This window comes from Hydra viridissima, unplaced genomic scaffold (assembly GCF_058129835.1).
Source record: "Hydra viridissima isolate aposymbiotic clone 2 unplaced genomic scaffold, HvirCarnegie_v1 scaffold_15, whole genome shotgun sequence".
Taxonomy (NCBI): Eukaryota; Metazoa; Cnidaria; class Hydrozoa; order Anthoathecata; family Hydridae; genus Hydra; species Hydra viridissima.
The window spans coordinates 3,829,596-3,849,049 of record NW_028324314.1 but is presented as its reverse complement, the minus strand read 5'-3'; the positions used below and the strand labels follow the sequence as shown (position 1 = coordinate 3,849,049).

The 19,454-nt window shown below is 30.2% G+C and overlaps 3 protein-coding genes across 3 annotated transcripts; 2 read left to right on the top strand and 1 right to left on the bottom strand.

Moving 5' to 3' along the window:
- Positions 1-1,143: 1,143 nt before the first annotated feature.
- LOC149878237 (uncharacterized) lies at positions 1,144-1,892 on the top strand. Its single transcript, XM_090073268.1, has 2 exons — positions 1,144-1,447; positions 1,700-1,892. Exons 1-2 carry the CDS (start codon positions 1,145-1,147, stop codon positions 1,856-1,858), a joined length of 462 nt encoding a protein of 153 aa, XP_089929394.1. The 5' UTR covers position 1,144; the 3' UTR covers positions 1,859-1,892.
- Positions 1,893-5,089: 3,197 nt separating this feature from the next.
- Positions 5,090-6,585, top strand: LOC149878236 (uncharacterized). Its single transcript, XM_090073240.1, has 5 exons — positions 5,090-5,137; positions 5,286-5,481; positions 5,708-5,807; positions 6,024-6,073; positions 6,229-6,585. Exons 1-5 carry the CDS (start codon positions 5,090-5,092, stop codon positions 6,381-6,383), a joined length of 549 nt encoding a protein of 182 aa, XP_089929366.1. The 3' UTR covers positions 6,384-6,585.
- Positions 6,586-18,431: 11,846 nt separating this feature from the next.
- Positions 18,432-19,177, bottom strand: LOC149878235 (uncharacterized). Its single transcript, XM_090073318.1, has 3 exons — positions 19,070-19,177; positions 18,735-18,848; positions 18,432-18,628 (listed from the first exon to the last, which is right to left on the bottom strand). The coding sequence occupies exons 1-3, from the start codon at positions 19,119-19,121 to the stop codon at positions 18,489-18,491; spliced, it is 306 nt and encodes a 101-aa protein (XP_089929444.1). The 5' UTR covers positions 19,122-19,177; the 3' UTR covers positions 18,432-18,488.
- Positions 19,178-19,454: the final 277 nt, after the last annotated feature.

The window sequence follows — 19,454 nt, the reverse complement described above, 5'->3', positions numbered from 1 at the left end:
AAATAGTAATGAGTATTTATATTAGATTTATAAAAACAATTAACAATTTATCATTTAACAAATGGTTTTTATGAATCTAGCCTAAATGTGTCATTTAACACGCATATTTAGTTTGAACTTATAAGAATTTTTTAATTAAAAAAATAAATAGACATGGATAAATTAACGTTCAACAATTTTATTTCAAAAAACGATGACAGCGTAAGATTTTATTGAGCTTTATTGAAAAATGTCATCACGGAGTCTACACCATTTGGTACAACTACTAAATATCATTCAACCGACGAAGAGTGTTCTGTACATATGGTTGCTGCAACTATAATAACAAAATATTTGCAGATATTGGCTACAGATAATAATATCATAAAAAAGTTTAAGACATGTTTAAACAGAGTGCTTAAGCGCTATTTTCCAATAAATGAAATGTAAAGAGTTGCAACTGCTGTGGATCAAAAATTTAAAAGAATTGTAACCAAAATAATGACAGAAGAAGGAATTAAAGAAATACTGAAAAGTTTAAAAAAGTATTTTCAATGATTTTTCTCTAGTCAGATCAACCTCCTTGGACTCAAAATACATCTCTTGAGCCACTTGAAAAAAAAAAAGAGGAAAATACATAAAGACAATTCAAATGATTTTTTTTTGTGAATTTACTTGAAAGTGAAAATGCTTCCATCAATAAGGTTGACAGCGACTGGAACAGCACAGATTTTGATTATAACATTTCTTAATACCGGAAAAAATAGGTAGTACAACCCGTGTTGTCAAAGAAATGAGGTCTATGTGTTGATAATATTCAAGTGTTAATATTTTTCAACCCCGGACAGTTCTAATTTTATATTTATAAAAAAGTTTTAAAATATAACATTTTTTTTATGTAAATTTTTATCTCTGATGCAGTAACTGGACGGGGGAGAAGCAGAAACGATAGGGATGGGGACGGTAATAGAGTGGGGATGGGGACGGTAATAGGGTGGGATGGGGAGAAACCTGATGGAGAGAGGGTGAAGATGAGAAAAAACCCAATGGAAACGGGTTGGGGATGGGGATAGTTTCTGTTCTTGTTTCAACCTATATATATATAACATATATATATATATATATAAAGTTCTAAAAACAAACTTTTTAATTTTTCCTAGTGCTTATGTTGTTATTCAATCCGGTGAGTTATTCCATTGGATCATTAATGAAAATTAGTGTTAGAATTAGTTATTTCGCCAAGATAAATGATAAAAGCGAAATTTTCATGATCGATAGCCTGGATGATCCTGTGAAGAGGTCTGGTAGATTTATTATTTCACAACTTGTTGATTTGGGAAGAAGTTCTTTTGCTACTAGAACCTTATTGAGGCATAATGACAGTCAGCTTGTTAACTCAATTCAAGAAACTTATAACGAGGATCCTCCGTACGGAAAAGTTGAAAATTATTATGACATAATTGCAAAGGTAATTCATTCAAACTAAAAATTTCTTTATTTTTAAACATTTTATGCACAGCAAATACAAAAAACGTTTTGCTAAAAATATATTTATCTTTATTGTCTAATACTATGTTCATTAGACAACTGGTAGGTATAAAATATATATGACATACAAATTATATAACATACAACTTTTCCGGCGCACAACTTATACTGCTCATTGTAGCTATAAAACTTGATAAGTGATTAAATGATCTCTCAAGTGATTGCTTTTCAGATTGGAGACATGGGTGCCAAAAATAAGAGCACAGAATGGGCTGTAATACAATTCTCTAACGAAACAACAACAATTGTAACATTACTTCCAGTCACAATTACGCGGTCAGTGAAGACTTGCAGCCTGAAAATTTTTTCATCAAGCAAATTAACAAAGTGACTTTTTTTTTTTAATAATATTTTTAAAAGTTTTCTTTGTTAATTCTTTACTGTCAGGATATTAGACACACAGAAACTAACGTATAGCCATGATAACTATGAGGATATCATTCTTTGTAAATATCATAAGAAATTTTCCGGGTTGTAAATTTTCCGGACCATAAGGATATTTAAATTCACAAAAATCAATGAACGAGAGAGTTTCTCACATCGTTTTAAATTGATAATAAAAGAAAATCAAATAATAGATCTTTATTTCTCTTTTCTAACATTAAATACTACCGCCAACGTCCGGCAGAAAAGTTTGTCCAACTGCATCTTTTAAGCAGTTGATTTTTACTGATCAAAAGATTAAACCGAATACGGTTTCTTCTAATTTTTATGAAAACACATTACACTGAGTTGTAAAATATTTTAACTACTTTTGTTTGTTTGAAAAGAAATTAGTAAAATTGATAAGATAAATAAAACAAAAAAATTGTATGTATAAAAGAAAATTATTTTACGGTTGAATTGATTCACTCAGAGAATGAACTGTTTTGAATACATACTAAGACGTGTATTTTGTTTCAATAAATTAAATATCCTGAAGAACCTTATATTGTTATACATAAAAGTTATAGAAAATCCAAAAAAAATTTTTATTTGGTTGTGGTGTTATTATGTAGTGTAAAATAAATCATATTAAGGTATTGAAGAAACTAAGATCTCATGATGATTCTCGTTCGTTAAATGTCTGCTATTGTGGCAGAAATGGTAATGGTAATCTGAATCTGATTTCAACTGGTGCTGGTCGCCTCAGCTAATCTTGGTCAATACCAATCAATACGATACCAAAGGCCTGATTGTCAATACTTTTGTCTTACATTGAGCAATATATTTGAAATTCGTTTGAGAAACCCTTTCTTAAGAAAAGCTTTTTGCCTGAGTGAAATGGGTGCAACTTTTTTCTTGTTGCGAGCGGATTTTGCTGTTGCATTTTGTAAACTTAAGAAGGGAGGGGAGACATCACCATAACCATACTTAGGAGAAGACAAAACCTCTTCCCTTTTTCAAAAATATATGCTTATATAATAAACAAAATACAAATTCGTAGAACAAAAAAGTTTATGAAAAAAGAAACGTTACTATTGTAAAGTGAGCCACCTTTTTGAAGGTTGTAAAATGTGTGTGGAAAAAAGGCAGACAAGCTATAAATCCTGTTTCTAAAGAGAGTTCAATTTGTGAGTTGCGAACAAAAACGGCACACCATTAAAGTTGATTCCTAGCAACAATATCAGTTTGAAGTAAAAAAGCGCGAACAAGTTTAAATGAATTAATGTCTGATTTGAAATGTTAATACTTACTGGCAATCTGGTGAATATTGCTATTTGTATAAATTGTCAACTCAGCTTTACAACACGATGCTTTTATCAGAGGAATTGCATCATATGATGGACAAAGTACAAACTTGTGTTGTCTTGGTTATTCTGTTCTGTGAGCAAACGATTAAAGTGTAGTTCACTACAGTTAATTTTAGTGAATAAGCGAAATAAGTTTTTTTCAGTCAATAAGCGAAAAACTGCTGTTATTCTAGTGACAGCAGCTCTGTTTTTAAATCACTAAGCAAATGAATTTGTTTCAAATATTCTAATTACTGTTTCATCATTATTCAACCGGATTTTATATTGAAAACCCAGTGTATCACTAATAAAGATGCATTGAATGAAGAAGCAGAATAAAGTTAACTTTGACAGCAAGAGTCAATTATCTCTGAGCAAAAAAAAAGAAACATCTGAAAAGGTATTTTAAAAAAAGCATTTGAATAAAACAGGACTAAGTAACTTTATAAACTTGGTTTTTAATATATCCACTTATTACAACGTTTTTTGTGCTGTCAGCTGTCTAACCGTTAATGTAACCTTGGGGCCTCTCGGGCCTTTTCGGTACTTTATTCTTTAATTCAGTATTTGAATTTAAATAACTTTTCTTTTTTCTTTATACTCCTTAAATATCATGCTTCAATATCAAACGTCGAAATTTTTTTTTACCACGTTCAATAAATAAAAATTTATAAGTCTGTCACTCTACCCAGGACGCCTCAGCTGCGCTCTCATACAATCAGTATGAGCTTGGCGTTCATGCAGTTTGCACACGAATTGTTTTCAAATAAAAAAACGAAAAATTGAATTTTTAGCGAAAAAGAAATTAGTGAACTAGCTGAAGTGGAGTGTTCTAATAAAGAATTTAATACTTTGATGGAGAAACCGACGTGTGTTCTGACCATATAACTGTAAACTCTTATCATAGTGATAATTTTAGTGAAAATGAAACCAACGACAAACGACAACAAACGACAACAAACGACGACAAAGATCTTTTTTAATACTAATAATGTTAGTGTAATACATCCAAACCGAACCAAATCCGGACCGAATTATTTGAAAAACGGAATTGTTTGACTAATATGAAAGCTGAAAGAGTACATACCAAAAAGAGATTCAACCCATCTAGGAAGCCAATAGGTAACATTAAAACGAATGGTTTATTGCCTACTTTATTGGTTTACTGCTGGACTTTAATTGGTTACTGTTGGAAATTTGAAATCTCAAGACGTTAATGTTAATCGTTTGTAGTGCTTGAAATACGGGCCCCCAATTGCAAATAATTATTTTGTTGATACCCACTATTTGCATGTATATTTTATAAAACAATCATATGCGTAATATTGATAAATAAGTATGTAGCTGTGTGAATTTTTTATTCTATTTTGTTGACCTGTTAAAGTACAAATGAAATTGCACTTTGAGTTTTTGAGCTTTTTCACAATATTGTTAGAATCTCGAAGGTGCAGGTGATCATATCTCAACGACTACAAAGTATTTAAAACAATTAAAAATCAATAATGCAAATTTTACAAAGATTGCATACATGATAAGCTTACAATATGATATTGAAATATAAGTGACAAAGTTATATATTTTGTTTGTTTTACTATAAGCACCTAATATGCTACAAAGATGGCGATGACTGACAAAACTCGTAGGGTAACTGAAGGAATAAAGAGTTTAAAAACGGTTGACGATCAATTTATTATTTTCACTATTTTATTTTACTTTACAGTGAAAATATTTCTGTCGATGTCAACATAACCACGACTTCCGACTGCACTGCTGATCTTGAAAATCTGACTACTTCTTTCAATCCTGACAGGGAACTAAGCTTTGAAAGCATTGCATAACAAGATCCCAGCATGAATTTTAGTCCAATTATCGAAGGAGGAAAATTAAAGCGAATATTTGTGAGTTTTAACTTGTCTTTTGTTACTTTAAAAAACGTTTAGAACTTTCGATAAAGAAACCGCCCCTCTGCATTGTTGTTTTGAAGTAAATTGCGTTACCTATATATAAAGATGAAACCGATAAACTATCGTTAAATAAATACTTTAGGTTCGTAAAATGTACATCGACTCATTTCTAAAGTTTTCGATAAGCTATGTATTAAACGAAGATTTAATTTTCGAAGGAAAGAATGCTTTTATAATTGTGATGAAAATCTGGTGGATGGGAATAAATAACGACCGATTTACGCAATCCTTTCAGAAAATTATAATTCAAGAAACAAAGAAAAAGTTGAACAAACGAGGTATTTTTTTTCATTTTGTAGCACCTTATCATATTTTACCCTAACAATAAGAAGAAAGAGCTTTTTTCTAGTATTTAAATTACATAAGATAAACAGCAAGAACAACGACAAAAAAAAAGAGTAAAAATAAATGGCTCTGAGTATCATAAAAATAATTAAATTATAAATATTTTTTTTAATTAACAATTTATTAAAATCCATTTCATGCTTACTTTTATTTCTATAGACAACACGTTGGTCCATCCAAAATGGAGCTATGATAATCAAAATAGCACCAAAATTGAAACAACAAGTTTTGTGTACAAATGCTTGCCAGTTACACAAAGGTAATATTTAAAGAGCTATTATAATAAATTTAACATTATTATATCATAATGTAAAAATATTATATTATAATATAATTTAATATTATAAGAACATTTACTATTAGAGGTTTAATTGCATGTTAAGATTAAACAAACTCTGCATAAGTTTGAAAAGATTCTGTATGATGTTACCTATAATATTTACTTTGACATTTTTTAAATTTATTTTTGTTCTAGGCAACAGGCCCCCTGTTATCAAACGGAAAAATCTTCTGGTCGAGTAGTTTGTAAATGCACTTAATTTAGAATTTACTTTTTCTTCAGTAACCATTTGGCATTTTCTTTTCTTAGCCTGTAGTTTTATTCTTTTCTTCCCCATAAATTTGTCTTTTTGTAGATTAATTAGTTTCGTGTTTTTAAAGTTTTTATGCATCTTTTTTAGTTTTACCATCAGAAATACAGGATGTGCTTCGTTATGTCCCTCAAACGAACACTCTTTACAGTCTCACATTTCTCAACAACATCATCAGTTTAGACTTAAATAAAAACGCACCACCTGCTATTATAAGCTATAAAAAATGGCTGGCGATAAAATAGCTTTATCTTTGGTGACCCACGTGTTTCACTTTCCTGCTCAATCGAAGCCTTTAAAGGGAGGTTTATTAACAAATCATTTAGTGTTCTTTATAAAAACAGCAGCCCCCATGATGACTTCTTTCTTTGTGGTGGAATCACTTGAGTGAGAACGATATCAACTTGTGTACCAAACCTTCTAACAGTTTGAGCGAGAGAATGAAACATTGACAGATCTTTACTGATCAAAATTGACTGATCTTTAATAATCAACATTTGGTAATTACACCCTGCAGTTTCTCCAAATCTATTTCTATTTTGATTTTAAAAAATCAGTTTACAAATGGTATATTAAAGCTTTGATTGTAGGGTCATAAGTAAAACTTTGTACCATTTAAAGGTTCATGAAGATTGGAATCAAGCGCTCAAAAAAAAGATAAATGCTAATAACATTTTGATTTTATCGAAATATTAAAAAATGTGTATATCTGATCAGTAAAATAATTACTTTTTTAATATAAAATTGTTTTTACTATTTTCCAAACTGCCATCTAAATGATGGCAATCCGACGAAAAGAATAATTGGAATAAACCAAACCGGAATTGTTATATGTGGAACAGCGATAAAGGCTTTGATATAACATTTTCCTAAGTCTAAACAGAGTTCAAGAACTGAACAAAAAGAAGCATTTTCTAGCTATATATATATATATATATATATATATATATATATATATATATATATATATATATATATATATATATATATATATATATATATATATATATATATATATATATAGCTAGAAAATGCTTCTTTCAAACTCTCTCAAACTCTTCCATCTTTTTTTTTTACTCTTCTATACATATATATATATATATACATATATATATATATATATATATATATATATATAGAAGAGTAAAAAATAAAGATAGAAGAGCTTATAGAAGAGTAAAAAATAAAGATAGAAGAGTTTATTAAAGTAAAATCTTACTGGGCAAATAATCCTGCTCTACCTCGTCACGATAGAATTTATGGAGAAGATTGAAGTCTCAACTTTAATCTACTTCACAGTTTTATCCTCTAGTAGTTACTAATTCAGAAATTCTAAAGCATGGTCTGCATCAGGTTTACCAAACCATTTACTGGCATGAAAATGAAAACAAAAAGCAAACGAACAACTACGCGCGTTTGGGAAATCAAGCTTTATGATTATGTGAAAAGAATAACGGTATGGAAATGGAAGTTTTCAAATTTCAAAGAGTTTCTCTCTACCTACCAGCTCTTATAAACATTTTTGATACGAAATAAGCCGTTCTGACCTAATGTTCGTGCTAATAAAAGCAACGACTGCACACACAATCAGGAAACTCTTTTGTTATTTGAAAAATTTACATGCAGAATCTGTATTATCGTTATTATGTGACTATGTTATTAGCGTTATAGACTCTAAGTTCACCAAAATCTAGCCCTATATATTTGCAGGCCAAATATGCAGTGTAATGCTCTTAATTAACTCTCTTTTTTTGTTGTAACAAATAAAAGAGAGTTATTTATAAGCTTTACATTGCATATAGGACTTTTTTGAGTTCTGCGAAATATTACGCACTTTTGTTATAAAACAAAATGTCTTAGATACTGGTCACTCTAACTCTCAATGTGCTTTATTAGTCATACACGTTGAGCTTTTTTTTTGTGGTAGACAAAAAAGCTTTAAAAAACTTGCATTTTCTACTTGTAACTAGTAATTCACCTATTTCACGTAGCACTTCGAACAGTATTTGATCCTCATTTTGTTGAAACATTTTTCCACTAAAGCCCATTTTGACTTCTCTAAGTTTGGACTTGATTACACCAGTTCTTAAAACTGCTCAAATGTCTCATATGATTATTGAGAATATTTAAAGACTTTTTATTTAAAAGCAAAAACTAGTATTTCAAATCTTTTGTAACTGTTTGTTAGGAAAACGTCAACAACTTTTGTTGTTGTTTATCTTTTTCAGGATGAATACTTTTAGTTTAAGATTAGAAGTATGTAAGTTAAGAAATTCAATTTCGGAATTTATCGTTCAAGCATAAGATTTCAAATCTGAAAATCAGAACGATTAATCGAGTTTAAACATTTAATTCAAAGAGCTACATTTAAGTTACAACTGGCTTAAAATAAACAAAATCTGTAGCAGAGTTAATGAATTTTTGTTTGTATTTTTTATTCGGTCCTACTATCGGATCAATCTGGTTCGTCAATTTGTTAATCGTCCTGATAAGTTTCATAGAATCTCTAATAAAACTAGCACTACTGACACAACGTTTATAGCTATATTTATGGGATTGCTAGTGTTGGAGTATTATCTAGAATTGTTGCAGCAACATTATTAATAGCTATTGAGGCAACAGTGTTTGGTCAAGGATTTCTAAGTATTGCGAATTTGTTAATAAAAAGGTTTTAAAACAGGCTAAAAAATATGAATAAAATATTAGCAGAGGAAAAGCTGAGCACTGTTTCAAAAGCACTTGGCAATATCTTTGTTTCACAAGAAGAGTTCTCTATTAGTTCCTAGTGAATTAATGAAATTTAGACAGATGAGGGAAGTGATGAATATGCGAGAGACATAACCGTGGGACACATAAAAACCTTTTTTATTTGTCCCATGGTTTTATGTGTCCCACAGTTTTATGGTTCCCAAATTGATAACTTAGTTCAATTTGAAGAAAAATAAACAGGAGCTGGATATGTAAATATTTTACGAAACAACATTATGCCTTCCATAAACCAGTGATGTTTAAGTTCAAAGCATAACTTCTATTTCTGTTTTTATTCAGTTCTTGTAGAATTTATTTAATTTCTACTTTTAATTTTACTTATAAAATAATTCCTATTTCAGTTTCGAATTAGTTCAGTTCTTATATTTCAATAATTTTACTTCTTTTTTCAGTTATTAATTCAGTTCATATTTTACTTCAATCAAATTATACTGCAATTAAAAGCCCTAACGGCACATTTTTTACAGAAATTAAAATGTAGCCTTGAAGTGTATGAATTTGGGTAACTTATTCGATTGCATTCATTTAAATAAAAAAAATATTAGAGCCCTTCCTGAGCCTCAAAAAAAAAAGAACAAACAAACAAGTTAGCCAACTTAAACCAACCCGGTGTAACTTTGCGCAAACTACAAAAATAATTATTAACGTATTAGTGAGTAAAAATTTATATTTTTTTTACTATCTATTTTAACAACGATTTTAGTCCAAGTATTTAATATTTCTATGAGTTGATACCAACTAGTAGTTTGTACATGAAGTCAAAACAAGATTCCTCCTTTGTTCCTAGTAAAAAAATTCCCCAAAACTTTTATTTCGGAAAAATAATTTTTTTTAATGTTGTTACAAACAAAAATAAAAAAAAAAAAAAAAAATCAATTTTTATAAAAATATTTTCGTTTTCCAACTTGCCCCGTGAAAATTTTCCCAACTAACCCCAAAACCTTTTTTTTTCAATAAATAACCTACAGATCCTGAAAAAAAAACTTGACTGTTAATAGAAAATCAATGGTGGCTGGAGTTTTTTTTTTTCATAGGACCCACATTTTTCTTCACAAAGTAAGAAGAATGCAATGCTCTAAAAATTACAGTTTTCTCCAAAAAACTCATAAATCACAATATCTCCTTAGAGCATGCGCGTATCCCTGCAATACTACTGTGAAAGATGAAATAGTCAACTAGGAAGGTTCCCTAAGATTTCTGGCAATTTTTAATAAAAGGCTCTGCATGTATACGCAATTTATCAACTTAAGTAGCCAAGTAGCCCCGGTCCTCCCTTTCATTATTTCAAGAAATGATATAATACATAAGTTTCAAAAAAAATGTTTAAACAATTTTTTAACTTAATATTAAACTAAATAAGTCATAAAATAGTCATTCAATGATTACAATTCAACCGAATTATAATAAGATTTATTTTTGAAATTCGAAAAAAATATCTGGTTGAATTGTAATTACAAGTTTTTGTTCAGTTTCATAAAAATTCTTATCTCTAATGATTTTTTCATTCAATTGCGGCGACCAACAGTTAACATTCCACAAAATGAAAAAAGTGAAAAACCCTTTCTACAAACGCCTGTGATGCTGGGGCGGACGATAAATCTTTAGCCAACATTGCAATATTGCTATGCTTGCTTTTTTTTTGTTTCCATAATAGCAGGCCGTTACTTGGCAGCGCTTCATTACCGCTTATGTTTGTCGAATACCTTGACAGCTGACTTGCAACAGCAATATTATCTTGGTTAAAAAGTTTTTCTTCTTTTGAAAAGATTCTATTTGACAAGAACTTAAAGCGCTTTATGGCAGCAGATTCTCATTCAGATCCAATTGACTCCGCAGCAACTTGTAATTCTGGCTCTACTCCACAAACACTTGTTATATACATCTTTGTTGCATGGAGAAAAGTGCTCATTTCCGATGTGAGGATAAAGACAGCAGCGGTTGGATCTAATAAACATACTGCAGACGGAAGAGAATATAGTCTTTCCGTGTTATTAGTGAACCTAATTTAAACACTACATACCCTGTCTTGTTTTTTAATGATGACGGCTAATGAACTTCTTAGAATTTATTACCATTTTAACTTTTTTAGTTTAAATAAGGTGAGACGCAATTTTGTAAATTTAATAAATTTCCGAAAATAATTTCTATACACTACTATCATAAGTAATCATAATATGTATCATAATATTTCCGTAAGAACTTCATTCACCGATACCTTTATTTTCAACAGCCAGTCAATCATCTGATATGTGCTGTTCCATCTTGAGGTGCAGCAAGTTATCAGAGATTTCCCACACTTGTCAATAAGTTTCTCAATTGCCACACTTGATTTCCTAATTTTTGATACAACTTGTCTTGTTTCTAAGATGGTTGCACTATAATGTTCATTGACTGATTTTATAAGAAGCTGGAATGTGTGAGCCATACAGGGCGTTGGACAATATGGAATATGATCTGGCCGGGAATAATCAGTTTGTTCTGACTGAGACTCGTCAGATTCAAACTCATAAAATTCAGATTCGTCAGATTTCTAAGCTGTATACACTTCCTATAATAGCCTGATAGCTTTAACCATATTAGACCGATTGTCTGAAACAATCAAAATAACTTGATTTTCTCTAACTGGTCAAGACATTTCTTTAAACATTCGGCAAGCATCTCACCCGTGTGGGATGTTGGAGTTCCATCAAATTTAGGAAAGTATGTCGTGGTTTATCAATGGTGATGTCATTGAAACAAGCAGAAATCCCAATTAACAATGCTGTGAGACCATTCTTCGTCCAACCATTAATAAAAATTGTTATTTTGCTGGTATGATTCATAAAGTCTTTTAGTTGTGCAGATTGTAGATGAAAACATTCGGTTATCCTCACGTTCAATGTTGTAGACCCTGCAATTCAAGATTTAAATCAGTTAAAATTTATTGCACATCAGTTAATGTTGTTAGTTACTATAGTATTCTATTAATGATACTATAATTACAGGAAAACATTTAAAAGTTGTTTAGTAATAAATGAATTTAAAACAATAATTTAAAAGTTTAGCTGTGCTAATTATTACCTGGCAATTTAAATTTTGGGTCAAATGTTTTTATCATCTTTCGAAACGACGACTGATCAAGGAATGCCATTAGGTAGCTGGTATTAACAATAACTTCAATCACGCTATCAACGCAATCAAGTGAATATCAAGTGTGTGAGTGTACTTGATATTCACTTGATTACGTTGGCCACGCATCGATTCGGTGTTCAAAATAGTCTGCTATTGTTTGAGTATTTGTCTTTCCACTATTTCGGGAATATGTAGAATTGATTTCAATAATTTTACATTTCAAAAATATTTTTTCTGCATTTCGTTTTTTCTTTACATCCGTGTAACATTTGTGTGTGTATTTAGCTGAAGCTGGAGTGGTTAATTTTGGAGCGCTTGACGGTGGGAGGGCACTACTTTGACCTGAAACCAAAACATGGATTTTTTATGTTTATAGTAAACTTTGTTTGTTTTTTTAAAAGAGATTAGGAACATGTCAAAAAAGTGTTTCCTGAAATCTATCTTTTCTTAAATTTCAAATTGCCTCATTTCTTAATAGTTAAGACTTTCTTTCTCATTTGTCATTTCTTCTGCCTCATTTCTTAACAGTTAAGACTTTCTTTCAATATATGTATGTAAAAATTATTTAAGAATATATATTTACCGAGGGTTATTTTAGGTGAAAGCCCGCCGGATGCTTTAGCAACTCGAATAGTGTCTTCCGGAGATAATTCTTTATTGGAAATAACTCAAGATGCAATTTGTTTGGCCGCTTTAGCATCATTTACTGCTAAAGATTGATGGTTTTCCTGTACTTTATTAGAGAGCATTGGCGTGGCAAACCTTTTTTTAAAGGGCTAAGGCAGTTGCTGCAACCCATACTTGGTTCTTTCTCAATGATATTTTGTTCTTCAAGAGGATGCTTTTCTTTCATTTGTTATGGCTTGAAATCAAACAAAGTGGGGAGTGCAACTTCTTTTCCCTCTTGTTTCCTTGACAAAGTAGTTCTTCACGATTCTTAGAGTCCTTGTAGTACGATAGAATAACTGATATTGACCTTGGCCTTGTACAGTTTGCATATTCAATCTGCTTGGAAAACAGTAAGCTGTCTTAAACATTTTTTCAGACACAACAAGCACACAAGCTTTCGATTTTCATCATGAATCTTTGCTTGATTTGGTATTGTGTTAATTCACTAAATCTAACTTCACCAAATCAAACTCTGCCTTTTTTAAAATTTAACTTAAGTTTATATTGGAAAACAATCCAGTTAACATACTTACAATTATTAACATACTTATAATTATTTAAATTAGTGATACTTGTTAACAATTATTAATGAAACTTGTTAGCAATTACAATTTTTAACATACTTATAACTATTTAAATCAAAGATACTTGTCACACTTAATGACAATTTAGAAGAGATCTTATTTGATGAGACAGTCCTACAAACGATTTTTATTGCTCTTCAAAGGACTATTCTGCCCTTCATAACACTTCTGTCTTCAAAAATTATTACACATTTAGAACGCTTTCGATAGAGATTTTCTGTTTTTGTGCCTCTGCAATCATTTTTATAAATTTTTGCTTCAAAACAACCCTAATATGTGAAGATTGATTTTCCTCAGACTGGCCCTCCAAACTTTTTAGTGGTCAGTTTTCTTAATTATCTAAATTTTTTAATTCAATTATCTTAGTCAATGTAACAACTATTTGGTTTTCTCACAGTTTTTCTGTTTTAAGAAAAATAAAATTTTTTTATTTTCTATGTAGGTATCCTTAGAAAAATTTTTCAATCACTTTTTAGCATTTTTATGCATTTTGGCAGTAATTTATACCTTAGAAAATGCTGAGATTTTCACCTTATGCATAAACCAAGTCAAACCACGCTTCAAATAGCAAATTAATATTTGGTCTATAAAGTGAAAACGGCACATGTAGCAATTAAACAATTATAATAAAAACTGTTGGTATTACATAGTAGAACACTTATGTAAACATTATTTTGAAAATAGTGACCGAATATCACAGTAATTGGTAACGTTTTGAGGTACAAGTAGCAAAAAACTAACAAAATATAAACTAAAACAGCTATAAATCCTTAACCAGTAAAACAATCCAGATAAAATTTTATCCAGAGTTTAGTGTGGCTATAAGCTGTATTTGTACCAATTTTTATCAAACTATATAGAGTGGTTCTCATTCTACAGGTGTTTTAATTGGCGCACTATGAAATCAAAATTTCGCTCAAGTTGAACAGTTAAACTAAACTTTTTTCCGCGGACAAAATAAAAGACTTCAAATTTTGTAAGTAAAGTTTCAAATTTTTAAAGCAAGTATGTAAAATTTGTAAATTAATTGTCAAAAAAAAAAAAAAAAAAAAAAATTGATGAATTTTTGTTAATATGCAATAATTTTCGTTCGGTAATAGTTAATGCATAAATAATTGATGCATAAATAATTCCTAATTCTATTCCTAATTTCGTTTCTGATGCTTATATTCAATTTCAGTTTTCGTTCCTATTATTGGTTTTTACTCACACTAACAAAATCAATCATTTTTACTTTTAATTTTACTTCATATTATTCAAAATATCACTGCCATCAATATATTAAGGTTACCTGGTCAATTTGTTTTCCAACAAGACAATGATCCGAAACATACTAGTAAGATTGCCTAAGGATATTTCGAAGAAAATGAAATAGAAATGTTGGAGTGATCTGCTCAAAACCCGGATACCAATCCAATAAAAAATTTGTGGTAATATTTGGACAAAAAGTTAATTGGGTTGAGCACAGCATCAATAAACAAGGTTTCTTTTTAGCTTTGGAGGCATAATATTACTCAAAAGTATTTAAAAAACCTAATTCATAGTGTTCCTCGCCACTTACAAGCAGTAATTTATGTCCATGGATTTTATGATAAATATTAATTAACTATAAAACAAAAAACTCGGATAAAATTAAAAAAACTTTGAAAAATATGAACACTTTTAACGCTTCCTAATACAGCAATTTTAAAGAAGTTTTCATTTTTAATTAGAAAAAAAATTAAGGCCGTTGCTACTTGAAGCGCAATGCGCTTTATGCAGCCATATGCTACTCGGAGCGCAATACTTTGTTCGCATGCGCTAAATTTTTTTTTTTTTAAGTCTTGTTGATGTTAACCCTATCCCTATCCCTATCCCTATCCCTATCCCTATCCCTATCCCTATCCCTATCCCTATCCCTATCCCTATCCCTATCCCTATCCCTATCCCTATCCCTATCCCTATCCCTATCCCTATCCCTATCCCTATCCCTATCCCTATCCCTATCCCTATCCCTATCCCTATCCCTCTCCCTAACCCTAAGCGCCTATCTAACCAGCTTTATTGTGAAATATAAATCGCACTGTTATAATAAAATAATTGCGCATGCGTGTACAATATTGCGCTCTGAGCAGCTTATGGCTATGTAGAGCGCATTGCGCTCTACAAAGACACTTCGAAAAATTAATCTTGCAAATATTTTAGTTTACATTATTAACAGTTGTTGTAATAATTTTTTTTTAGTATCTATAAAAATTATTTAAATCAGTTTGGTTATTCTTTGGTTACCACTGCATATTTTGTAATAGGGTGTGAATAATTTAGTCACATATCATATATATATATATATATATGTGTGTGTGTGTGTGTGTGTGTGTGTGTGTGTGTGTGTGTGTGTGTGTGTGTGTGTGTGTGTGTGTGTGTGTGTGTGTGTGTGTGTGTGTGCCTGTATATATATGTATGATATATAAGTATATGATATATATATATATGATATATATATATATGTATATATATATATATATATATATATATATATATATATATATATATATATATATATATATATATGATATATATGTACGCAATTACCTTCATAACTGCAGTACATGAAACATTTTAGCAGTACAATGAGGTGATGTTGCACATTCTAAACAGAAGTTTCGTTGCCATCTACAATCTTCACAACGATTATCTACTTTCCTCAGAGGAACTTGTTTATTTCATACGCATTGTGCATAAAGTATCACGTGGAGAAAACTGGTTCTCAATCATATCTGATTTTAGTTTCTCTCTTAATTTTTCCCAATCATCATCCTTTTTAAGTTTTTGCTTTAAGTAACTTGTTATTGAAGGTGAAGAACATCTTTCAGATGAACCACTTTTCTTGGCGAGGTTTTTTTTTCCCTAATACATAAATAGTCTCTAGAGTCTTCACATTTTGTGACCCGAGGACCTGGCAGAAAAATAAAAGTTCGTTAAGGAATATTTTACGTCAAATGATCTTTTACAGGTTTGCTTCATTATCACTTATGAAGTTTTTTGTCAAAATAACATTTGAGTTTAAACTACTTCAAAACTATATAAATTAATAAATATAAATACTTACGTCATATATAGTGATATTAAAAATTGCATTTTTAATGTTATCTTCTAATTTTAAACTTTAAATTAGAGTTTCAGAGAGAGTAAAAAAGTTGTTTGAAGAATAATTTGTGAATAATGAATCCTGTTTATATTTGATGAGACTTTTTCCTTAAAATCTTCCTTCCATGTCGGAATATGTCTGTTGGTGCAAAGACATGTTCCGATATTGAAGAAAGATTTTAACACTGGGATCTAGAATATCTGAAAGCTTATGGTTTTTAACATATTACTGGGTTTCCCCGTCATCCTTGTCATACTCCGAGTTAAGTCAAACGCGTTTACGACATGACGAGAACTGATGTAGAAATTAGAATTTTTCAACTTGATGAATTTTCTGAGTTCAATTTTAAAGGTGTTGTAAAATCGTTTAATGATCTGAAAACAAACATAGAAAACAACAGCTTTAATGGAGTTGATATACTACTTCATACTAAAACAGAGAATCAAGTATTGATTAAATCATTAGAGTTCTTTCATAACATTGGTGCGCCATTATTTGTTCTGAAAGTAGATAATAACTTTCATTATAAATTATTTCATTGTGGAGTTATTTGTGTAACAAAAACTCTCTTAAAAAACAGAATCACCATATTGAATAGATGGTCCCATATTGTAGAAGCTGTTCGATTTTTTAATACTTACGAGATAAGTAGTAAAAAAAATATTATTCAACAGCAACTTTTTTCAAAACTTGTTACCAATAAAAGGTATTCTGTTGAAAGAATGGTAAGAGTATTTGAGTACTTTGCAATATCACATGCTACATATAATCATCTCAGAGAAGACTTTGAACTTCCTAGCATTACGAAATTAACAAGACTAATATCAAAAGTAAAGTCTATTCCTGAGGATATATTTATCTAAAAAAGGTTTTTTCAAGTAAAACAGATATTAGACATAAAAATTGTATTCTTTTATTAAATGAAGTTTATTAAGACTATGTTGCAGTACCATGGGAGAACAGTTTTTGGAAAAGCAGTTAAAAATCCAAGTGATCTTGCTAATACTGTTTTAAGTTTTATGGTAGTAACTTTGTTTGGTGGACTTAAATTTTTATGTAAAATACGTCCTGTGTGTGAAGTCGATTCAAATTCAAAAATGTTTGATATTTGATAACTTGCGAGAATTAGAAAAAATATTATCAATAAATTGTATTTTACTGCATATTGTTGATAATATATTGTATTTTACTGCATATTGCTGATAAAATATATATTGTATTTTATTGTGCATTGTTGATTAAAAAAAAATAAAAAAAGAACAAAGTGTTTGTTTTTTTCTGTTAAAAAAAACTCGCCTCCAGTTTATGACGTCATCGGCACGGTGAATAGGCTTGTTATAAAGTACGCCATGGTTTACGATTATAAAGAAAATGTATCATCGAAAGCATTTATCGAGAGATGGTTTGTTATGACCTGAATTCACTCTGGCAAAATAATGCAAAAATTCGATTTAGAGTCAATAAAAGTAATAATGCATCTTTGATCCTTCTTCATCTAACGCATCCTTCTTCATCTCCATACGCATTAAAGCCTTTTCCCCATAATCCATCAGAATCTTGAATTGTGCAAACGAATTTTAAAAAAGTTTTAAGTTCATGACGTGTTTTATTTTTGTTAGGAAAGCAATTTTGAACTTTAAAAGAGCTTAATGCCATTGAGGTATTTCGCGGAATACTGCATAACCAGCCCGCGGTTGACTGATGCATAAGTTCTTTTAGATCTTGCCTTATTATTATTCGCAAGATTTATCTGGAACTTATGAAGAGCAAAAAAAAATGCATAGAATATATATTAAAAAGTATAATGAGGGCGAAATAAATTGTATACCCTTCCCCGTTATGCTTCGGAATATTTTCTTGATGTTTCCTCATCTTGGAGGAGTATTAAGGAGTACTGGCAAAGCTAAAAAGAACTAGTGATAAAAAATTGTTGGATGATTAAATTTCCCCTACTTATTTTAAAGGTTATTATCTAAAAGGTGGATTAACTTTTGGTTTTAGGATTTCGGGATTTTGGGATACACCAGACAATATTTTAAAAATGTTATTTATTATCAGAAAAAAAATCGCTTTGAAATATACAATTGTCCTCATTTTTTTCCAAACCATCGTCTAATCGAAGGGATCCTGATTGAAGGGATTCTGATTGAAGGGACACTTGGAATAGACCAACCCGGGATTGAAAGCCCTGGAATATTGATCAAGTCTTTGACACGACGTTCACCTAAATCTAAACAGAGTTCAAGAACTCAACCATTTGTTCGCTTTTCTTTTAACAAATAAATATTCAGATGAGTAAGTGATAAAAGTAAATAGTTTATAAAAATAAAAATTACTGGAGAGATCATCTTGCTCTGCCTCGTCATCATCGTCTGCAAGAATTTTTTTTAAAATTTCAACTTCAATCTCTTTCACAATTTCATCTTTTAGTTGTTGCTTATTCAAAATGTCTAAATGAAAAATTTGCATCAAATTTAGCAAACAAACTACTTGTGCATGATGATGAAATTTAAAAGCTAGCAAATAAATACGTGTTTGGGAGATCAAGTCTTATGACAATGTGAAAAGTATAATGATTATAAAAAAGACGTTTTTAGTATTTCAAACACTTTCGCTCAAGCAATCAGTACTTAAAACAAAACGCGGCAGGTTAAAAGTTGTTCTGACTTACTATTTGCGCTTACAAAAGCAACGACAGCACACACAATCAGTAAAACCTTCATCTTGAGTCTTCTTTTTGAACTTATATCACTTTAGTTACTACCTCACAATTTATAGCAACCTCTTTAATCCGCGAGGTCTTTAGAATCAGTTTTCATAAAAACGCAGACTGTTTTAAAATTCTTTCTCTCTTTGAAAAATTTACAAATAAAAATTGCATAAGCGTTATAAATTACAAAATCACAAAAATCTAGTGTTAGTAGCAATTTAAAGTTAATAGATAACTCTTTCTTATTTTATAAAAAAATATTTATTAGGTCTGTGTTTTTATCATGAATCAGGAGTTAAATGCGCTCTATGGAAATTTGCCCATTTTAGATCACGAGTACTGCAAG